The sequence below is a fragment of the Rhipicephalus sanguineus genome, chromosome 1, assembly GCF_013339695.2.
Source record: "Rhipicephalus sanguineus isolate Rsan-2018 chromosome 1, BIME_Rsan_1.4, whole genome shotgun sequence".
Classification (NCBI taxonomy): Eukaryota; Metazoa; Arthropoda; class Arachnida; order Ixodida; family Ixodidae; genus Rhipicephalus; species Rhipicephalus sanguineus.
The window spans coordinates 307,653,358-307,662,517 of NC_051176.1; the positions used below are offsets into that span (position 1 = coordinate 307,653,358).

At 52.1% G+C, this 9,160-nt stretch overlaps 1 protein-coding gene across 1 annotated transcript; it reads left to right on the plus strand.

The window, feature by feature from the left end:
- The first annotated feature begins 6,385 nt into the window (after positions 1–6,385).
- Positions 6,386–7,585, plus strand: LOC119383398 (uncharacterized). The gene has a single exon (XM_037651507.1). The coding sequence runs from the start codon at positions 6,386–6,388 to the stop codon at positions 7,583–7,585; it is 1,200 nt and encodes a 399-aa protein (XP_037507435.1).
- Positions 7,586–9,160: the final 1,575 nt, after the last annotated feature.

Below are 9,160 nucleotides of genomic sequence, written 5' to 3' on the forward strand. Positions count from 1 at the left end.
CGTCGGTGGCTTCCAAAAATTGGGCGCCCGTCAACTAAGAGGGTGAAGTAATTGGCTGGCATATGCATCCAGTGTCGTCGGCGGCTTCCAAAAATTGGGCGCCCGTCAACTAAGAGGGGAAAAAAAAAAAAAAAGGTTGAAAGGAAGGAGGGGCGGCCGGGGGGGAACAATCGGAATAAGACTCGTAGAACTTCCTGAGAAAGCGAGGGCTGTGACAATGCTGGCCAGAAGCGGCCTTTGGAGCGCGGAAAGGGGGAAGGAAACCGTGGCTCGGATTCACTAGAAAATGAAAATATCTTAAGAGAATAATATCTACACGTATGTGCACATTTTTACACGCAAGGTTAAGAGATATTAAAAAAGAATATTGATAGTGTATTATGGGAGCTGGTCGGGATTTTATTTTGCGAATAGGTTAAGGTTTTTGAAAGCTGAGCGTACTTCATGTCTCTTAATATTATAGGAATCATGCTATGGCTTTTAACGATTCCAAATTACCACGAGCTAGATTTATTCCTGATGGGTGTAGGGATTGAAATTTGTCAAGGCACACATATCTGCTATCTTTACATTAACCGCCCAAGAGCCAACACAGCGTTAGACTAGAAGGGAACGGACGTGCTTTATTGAAAGATTATTTTGCTGGACACGTTTCGCAACGGTATTTCGGTGATCCCCGACTTTAAAATGGCAGAGTAAAAGGATAGGTGTCACTGCGACACTCTGTACAACATCTCGAGCACAAGTTTCTCGCTGGAAGTTTATCTGATACGTGGCATATCGATTGTCTGTGGAGCCATTCAGACGACAACGCGTGTTCCGTAGCAGGACGACGTTTGGCGCGTAGGTGTAGCTCGATCTCCGGCTATTCCAACTGGCACCACCACCTGCTGTGACGACCCAAGCGGTTGGAAAACGCATCCGGGCGTCATTTCACTATCGGGTGTGCGTGAGTGTATGTGTGTGACATAGAACGAGAGCTACGGGCGGCACGTACGTATACAGGCGTTTTCAATCGGCTTTAAATAATTTCAAAGAGATTGACACGAGGACGAGCTCCGGAAATAGAGAAAACTCGAAACGACGCATCGCCACATAAAGGTTCGAACCATACATATGCGTTTGTTAGTGTTGGCACGGCTGATGGCTCAGATCCTAATCGAATTCCGTGTCTCTGTCTTTAGGACGCTCAACATTTCTTTCTTCTTTCAATTTGTCCCTTGCGCGACTTTCTGTGCTTTAAAGAGTCTATAAAGACGAGACGAGCGTCCGCTGTTTTGAAGTCGTAAATGTCACTTGTATAGGTTGCTCATGAAGAGTGACGAAGCATGATTTTGCATGGCTCGAAGCGTTATATTCTTGTATGAGGCCCAAGTTTCAAAACTGGGTTCAATTCCCATTCACGACAAATCGTCGTGCAACTATTCCTATCTATGAGAGGAGTAACTGCGCAAGAACGGAAATACAAAGTTCAGGTGAGAACCGACCGATGGAAACACAATGTGATGCGCAGTTTGTTTGAACAAGTGCCTCATACAGGCTGGACGACGTTTCGATAGGTGGGCCCATCTTCGTCAAAGGCGAAGATAGGTCCACCTATCGAAACGTCGGCCGGCCTCTCTGACGTTCTTGTTCGGATAACCTGTATACTAAATAGGAACGGGCATGTCATCTCACCTCTGCCGATGTCGAAAGGATCTGTTTAATGTCATTTATATAATATTCTGCTATATGAAAGCTTATTTTAACATATGTTTAGAGCTTCCAACTGGGTTTGCTCTATTCGTACATTCCGGTATACGACGACGGATCGATGGCCACCTCGTAATCATTATTACAGGTGAAACAGAGGCCCACCAACACCATATAATAATGGTGGGGTTTACGTGAAACACTACGGTGTGATTATGAGAGACGCCGTAGTAGAAGGCTCCGCTAATGTCGACCACCTGGGGTTCTCTAACGTGCACCTAAATCTAAGTACACGGGCGTCAAGCATTTTCGCCTCCACCGAAAACGCGGCCGCCGGGGCCGTGATATTATCCCGCCACCTTCGGGTCAGCAGTCGAGCACCATAACCACCAGACCACCGTGGCGGGTCACCGTCACTGCATGCAATTCGCCCTCTCAGAATCCGGTAGCCGGACGCTCTAACCACTCTCAGGGCCGTTGGATGCAAACGCACATGTGTGATTGCATCCAGCAGCCGCGCCACTCTGTTACCGAGTAGTCATCATCATCATCATCAGCCTGCCTACGCCCACTGCAGGACAAAGGCCTCTCCCATGTTCCGCCAATCAACCCGGTCCTGTGCTTTCTGCTGCCACGTTATACCTACAAACTTCTTAATCTCATTTACCCACCTAATTTTCTGTCGCCCCCTCACGCGTTTGCCATCTCTTGGAATCCAGTCATTTACCCTTAATGACCACCGGTTATCCTGCCGACGTGCTACGTGCCCGGCCCATATCCATTTCTTCTTCTTGATTTCAACTATGATATCCTTAACCCCCGTTTGTTCCCTGACCCACTCTGCTCTCCTCCTGTCTCTTAAAGTTACACCTATCATTTTCCTTTCCATCGCTCGCTGCGTCGTCCTCAATTTAAGTTGAACCCTCTTTGTAAGTCTCCAGGTTTCTGCTCCGTAGGTAAGTGCCGGTAAGATGCAGCTGTTATATGCCTTCCTCTTGAGAGATAGTAATAGCGCCGAAATACTTGCGCTAGCTTTTGCGCCACTTCCACATATAATGGGGTACTTGTATTTAGGTGGCCACAACGGAAAATACTGTAGCGGAGGATGGCGACGTCTGGTACATCGAATATTTATTGCTATCTTTATCTTTTTTTTTTCGATGTTTTCGCAGACTTTATAGACGCTATTTAGTCGTAAAAACGACCCCTTGTCAAGGAGAAATTAAATTGCAACAGTGATTGACTGAATTAGCGTGCCTTCTTGGGATCACAGTATGTGCTGATTCAAGGCCACCTTAGGCACTGAGTGCAGGGTAACATTAACGCGAAGTAAAAAGGTGCAAACGTAAGCGGCAATGCGGTTATCAACAACTGAGCAAAGCCCACTGCTGCCAGGGTACCGCTGTCAGAGCACATTTTTTTTTTTTCGTTTGTGCGACTTGTGACATCTTATAATGGCAAAGTTAGAAGTATATGTATCAAGGAAAATTCGAAATAGCGAATGAAGATATCGTAAACGTTAATGTTTGTTTTAGGGTTTACCGAGCTCAAATGGCACTGTAATTCTAACCACTTCGTGATTTCGCATACCTTAAGTGATTTCAACAAAAAAAAAAAGTTGGTAATGAAGAAACACCAGCAAATTCGGCTTGGGAGACTGGAATGAAATGGTTTCTGGAATCCCAACGGTTTCTTTGTGCGTGTTACAGGGCGTGTAAAGTCGCAGAAGTACGTCTGACGTGTATCTTCAGCTTTCATGCATCACACATTACGAGAGAGGATATAGTATATACTACGGAGGTGTTCAATGTCAGACCCTCTATTTATTAAACAATGCGTCACAAGGCAGCTCGAAACAGCGACCGTGGAGTTAACGCACTCCTAGAACAGCTCTCGCTGATGATGTCTATATACACTGTGTAATTTGAATTCGAAGAACCCATGTGTTCCTTAATTTAAAGCTTAAACAGCTCCCGCTGAGGATGTCCGGCGCAGAGTTTCTTTTAAGTTGAAGATGGAGTTCCATACGAGAAAAAGAAAAAGCAGCGCTTGTTGCCAGACCGATAATGGCACCTTCGGCTAAATCTGTTGTGTTATTCCGCGCGAATCCGAATGCGAAAAAGAGCTTGGCATTTTCCGTCCGCGACGTCCGCGGACGCGCCACGGATGGCACAAATCCGTGACGCGGGGTCACGTGATGCGCCGTCCGCCGCGGAAAAGACGGATTCGGTCCGTCGTGTGGATACACCCTTAAGGTGTATGTCAGCAAATCCTGCGCTCCGGAGGGGCGGGGAGTGTCTCATCGAGTCCCAGGGACCATCGGGATACCACCTATGCGCGGTGACAGTGTAACGCCGCGCTGTACGAGCCTACGTGAGGGCGAGGCCTAACAGGCCAGTCTCGGCTCAGCGCCTTTGAGATTAGCACCCACGCCGACACGTAGTGGTACCTACTGCGGACGAGAGGTGGCGCCAGTTTCTCCACTACTCCATTTTTCCACCTCCGCAACCTACACGCTGCGATGGCTAAAGGGAGAGCAGGCAGCAAAACACGCACCGAGGACGAATCCCCTTGTGTGAAGTGCGACAACTGTGGCCGATGGGTGTATAGAGACGAAACACCCTTCCCGGATCTCGACGCAGCCAAAGAGGCGGAATTCCGACGCTCAATATGCCAGAAGATGGAAGACCTGGAGGAGCGGCTCAGCTCACGACACAAACAGGCATGTGAAGCGCTACAGGCCGAACTTATACGACTTGAGAGCTCTGTCCAGAGTATGGCCAAGCAGTTGCAGCATCTACAAGTGCAGCAGCAACAACCACCAGGCTCCTCCCCCACGGATGTGGAGGATAATCATCTGCTGGGACGGCCTCGGGACAAGCTGGAAACAACGCCCGCGGCTGAAGATCCCGAGAGAGCTGCTGCGCATGAGGCAATTGCCATGGAGACCACAGATAACTATGGCTCCCCAGCGGTAGACGACGGGCGCAGAGAGCAGGCGGCCACACAACTAGAAGACGGGTTACTGCGGCGACCCCCACCTCCGTGCCACGCCCCGAGGAGTGAGCCAGCACCGGTGGATACCGCTCCCGTGGCAAAACAAAACTTGGGTGCTGGGCCACCTCGCCCCGAGATCCCGCGAGACATCCAAATACACGCAGCAGACATGCGGCTTGAAGCACAAAGCGTCAAATCGCAGCCAGGTAACACAGATCAACAGAGCCATCTCAAGAAGTCTCAGCGTAAGAAAAGGCGGACCACCGGGAAAGTGCACCCGTCCACGAGAACATACGACTGTGCTGGCGGCGGCTCCCAACAAAGCCCCCCCATTGAAGCAAAAGAAGGTGACAAATGGGACGGGACTGAAAGCCCCCGTTCTTGTCGGAACTCGCAAAGCTGCCCACCGATGGGAACACAAAAAGAGGTGGTGCTAGTTGGAGACAAGAACATCGAGATTGTAGCTGAGATTGTTGTCGCAGAGCTTGGATCTCCGACCGCCCTTAAGTGCATATCTGGCAGAAGTGCGACGGCTGCTGACGCCATCGCCTATGCAACAAAGTACGACAAGGAAGCTGAAGCGCGCACGCGACAGTATATCATGCATGCCGGGTTGCATGACGTACTGAGAGGAAAACCGGAGGATGTCACAAAAGCCCTCAACCTACAGTGGACAGGGAGGCCTCGGAGCTTAATTGTCTGTTCCATTCCAGAGATATACGGAAGGGGGGGTGAAACACGGGCCGCTGTTGTGCTTGCCAATGCCAAGATCAAGAAATGGTGCAGGAGGACGGGAAACCGCTTTCTAGACTTGGCGAAAGTGGTGCAGTCGACTGGTTTTCAAAAAGACGGTCTACACTATAACGAGAGGACAGCAATGGAAGTCGGCCGAGTCATAGGCAGAGTGGCGGCGCCTTCTTTAGGCCTTGGACTATCCCATCAACGGGAAAAAGGGGCAACAAAAACCACGACGCCATGTCTCGGCAAAAGCCTATGCAACGAGCCCCCTGGACCTCCACATCGGAGCTGGGAACCGACACAACATCGGCTGTCGAACCGAGGGAAGCGTGGGCAAGGGAACAGGACAGATCCGGAGCAAGGAAGACTGGCCCAGCTCATCGAGAAGACCCTCGAGAAGGTGCTCTCCAAGAAATGGCCCACTCTGTGAATGACGTCCAGGGGTCTGGCGGAGCTGTGCGACGGAGACCACGTCATCCCAAGGCCCAACAACGGAGGCGCAGAGTTCAACACCAAAACCCAGGAAGAATATCGATCGCTTTCCTCAATTTGCATGGTGGTCGGCGCTTGGTAAAATGGGAGGAGCTCTATATTGGAATGGAGGAAGAGGGCATCACGTTGTATGGAGTGGCAGAGACACATCTTCGGGATCTAGAGAGGCCACCAGTCAATCCACTTTGGAACTGGGCGGGCTGCAATCGAGAAAGTACAGCCCGGGGAGGTGGAGGTGTGGGGTTTCTGTGGCGAGAGGGCAGCACCTGGACACCGATCGACAGCTGCTGTGCGGAACACACCTGGATGGTTGGCCACGTGCACGCAACGCCGGTATTAGCGTGCGTGGTCTACCTAAGTGTTGCTCCAAACCAACACTCTGAGAACACCAACATCGTACACTGCATCAGACAAGACATTGAACGCTGGGGGCAAGGTCATGAAGTGCTGATCCTAGGCGACTTTAATGGAGCTCCAGGAGCTCGACGGTTACACTGACCACAATGGGAGGCTCTTGTTAGAGATGACCCAGGAGCTTTCCCTTGAAATCGCAAACCTCAGAGCAGACTGCGAGGGCACGTATACGTGGTGCGCACGGGGCCTGAGCTCATGCATCGACTATGCCCTTGTGTCACCAGGTCTTGGCAAGAGCCTCCGGAATGTGCATATTGATGAGGAAGGCCGGCACAGTTTGGGTAGTGACCATAATCGCCTCAGGCTGCAGTTTGAAGCATCTCCTTGGCGTCAAAAGGTGAAGAAACACGAGCCTGCTACGCGGTTTCTCCCCGACGCGGCCTACGAGGAAGTGGCCAACGAATTTGAACTATGCCCCGGCCGCGAACAAGCAGATACCTATGAGCAGTACATTGCCCAGCTCCTCCAGATCATGCGGAAACACGAGAAGATTGTCAAGGCGCGTCGAGGGTTTAGCAGAAAGAGTTGGTGGGATGGGGAGGTCCAAGCAGCAATAAAAGCCCGCCGAACCGCCAACCGATGTCACCGCCAGTGTGTAAAGAGGCCCCACAGCGAGGATGTCCAGGCGACATGGCAGGAATATCTGCGGCGAAAACGGGAGATGCAGGCTATCACACAACGGAAGATAGCAGAAGCCAATCACAAGACGCTCCACGCAATCAAGTCTGCAGGCAGAGGAGCAGCGGCCAAATTCTGGACATATGTCTCTCGGCTCGATGGCAAAGCAACACAACCGGAAATTCGCACAGAATCAACGGGGGACAAGACCACAGATCTCCACCGAGCCTTAACCGACCATCTTCATCAACTGTACGCGCAGCCACACCCCAGTACACATACTGAACTCCCCTGCCCAGATGTCTCAGAACCGACTGGCACAGGCCACCAGAAGTGGACAGTGGCAAGGAGCGCCATTGACAGGGCTATCTCCAAGATAGGTGCCCGCACTGCTCGGGGCTTCGACGGCATTCCTGCAGGGCTGGTGAAACGCCTCGGTGCTGGTGCACGGGCCCAGCTGGCCGATTTCTTCAGCGAAATCCTAGCTGGTGGCCCTATACCAAGTGACTGGCTACGTGGCAAAGTAATCCTGCTCCCGAAAAGGGGGGGAGACCCCGGCCTCCTACGAGACTACAGGCCACTCACAATCACAAGTGTTGTGTACCGTGTGTTCGCACAAGTTCTCAAGGTCTAGTTGACTACGTGGGCCGAAGAGGGTGGTCACCTCACGGAGTTACAGAACGGTTTTCGACGAGACCGACGGCTGGAGGACAACCTTTTTGTCCTGACCCAATGTATAGAGGTTGCACGAAAGGAGGAACGGGGGCTGATTGGCTGCTTCCTAGATGTGTCAAAGGCCTATGACAGTGTACCACACGAGCTATTACTACAGCATCTAGAGGCACTTGGGATGCCGCCCACATGGACTGGATTGCTCGGACGCCAGTATAGAGATAGCTCTGTTGTGGCCACCCTAAACGGAGCCTACTCAAGTGAGGTGAGGGTGGGCAAGGGATTAAAACAAGGCTGCCCTCTTTCACCCTTACTCTATATGTTGTATACCGCCGGTGTAGAGCGCAAAATACTAGCCTCTGGGGTGGGCTTTGTGGTGGAGCGCATAAGCGATGGGCTCAAAGAACAGCAAACCCTGCCGGGACTCGTATTCGCTGACGACATTGTGCTGCTGGCGGGAAACAGTGGCGACCTGCAGACCCTCGTTACCAGCTGTGCCGAAGCCATGGCGCCACTGGGACTGCAGTTCAACACGAAGAAATCGGCGGTGGTCAACTTCTCTGGCCCGGGGCTTCCTGGTTTGCTGACACTGCCAGATGGAGGACTGCTGCCCGAAGCACCTGAGTACCGATACCTCGGGGTGAACTTCTGGGCACAAGTAGATTATACAGCAAACCGCGAGAGGCACTTGAGACAAACATCCCAGAGGGACGGCCAAGTACTCCGTAGGAGGTGCCTGTGGGGTTTCAACCGCCCCATTATGGTGCGCGAACTATGGAAGGCGGTACACGTGCCGGCGCTGACTTTCGCTAATGCAGTGATTTGCCCCGCTGCGCAGACCCGGGAGTGGTTTGAACGCAGTCAGCGCGCCGTGGTACGACTGGCTCTGGGGTGCCACGGCAACGTTGCCAACGAGGCAGTCCAGGGTGATTTGGGTTGGTCCTGTTTCGAAGCGCGGGAAGCTCGGAGCAAGCTGTCCTACGAAGGCAGGTTGCGCCTGATGCAGCCACATCGCTGGGCACGGCGAATATTTGATTATGTTCACCGCAACGGCATCCGCACCAGATGGTCGAAAAGACTGCAGCACCTAAGCAGGAAATACGGCTTCTATGCGAGCCCTGTGCAGGAGGACACCGAGCGTAAGTGGTCCAAAGCAGTGAAGACCCAAGTGCGAATGACGGAGGCTGACACTTGGCGGCGAGACATGGAGGAGAAGAGTACACTGAGGATCTATAGGGAATCCAAACAGGAAATCCATGTCGAACCTCTATTCGACAATAGTGTAGCCAGCAGCCTCCTCTTCGAAGCACGAGCCGGCGCTCTCAGAACTCTGGCATATCGCCGGCGCTTTGATGACAGCGTGGGAGATGCAATGTGCCGTGTATGTGGTGCCGACGAGGAGACAATCGAACACTTGGTCATGAACTGCGAGGGCCTCACAACAGCACCTACAGATGGCACACCTTACAGCAGGCGCTTGGCTTCTCGCCCAACGACGCTCCTGATGGTGGCGGAGTGGCTACGACCAAGAAGCGAC

What these genes read in the sequence shown, in the direction of transcription:
- LOC119383398 (XM_037651507.1), top strand. Translation starts at nt 6,386, where the DNA reads ATGGAGCTCCAGGAGCTCGACGGTTACACTGACCACAATGGGAGGCTC.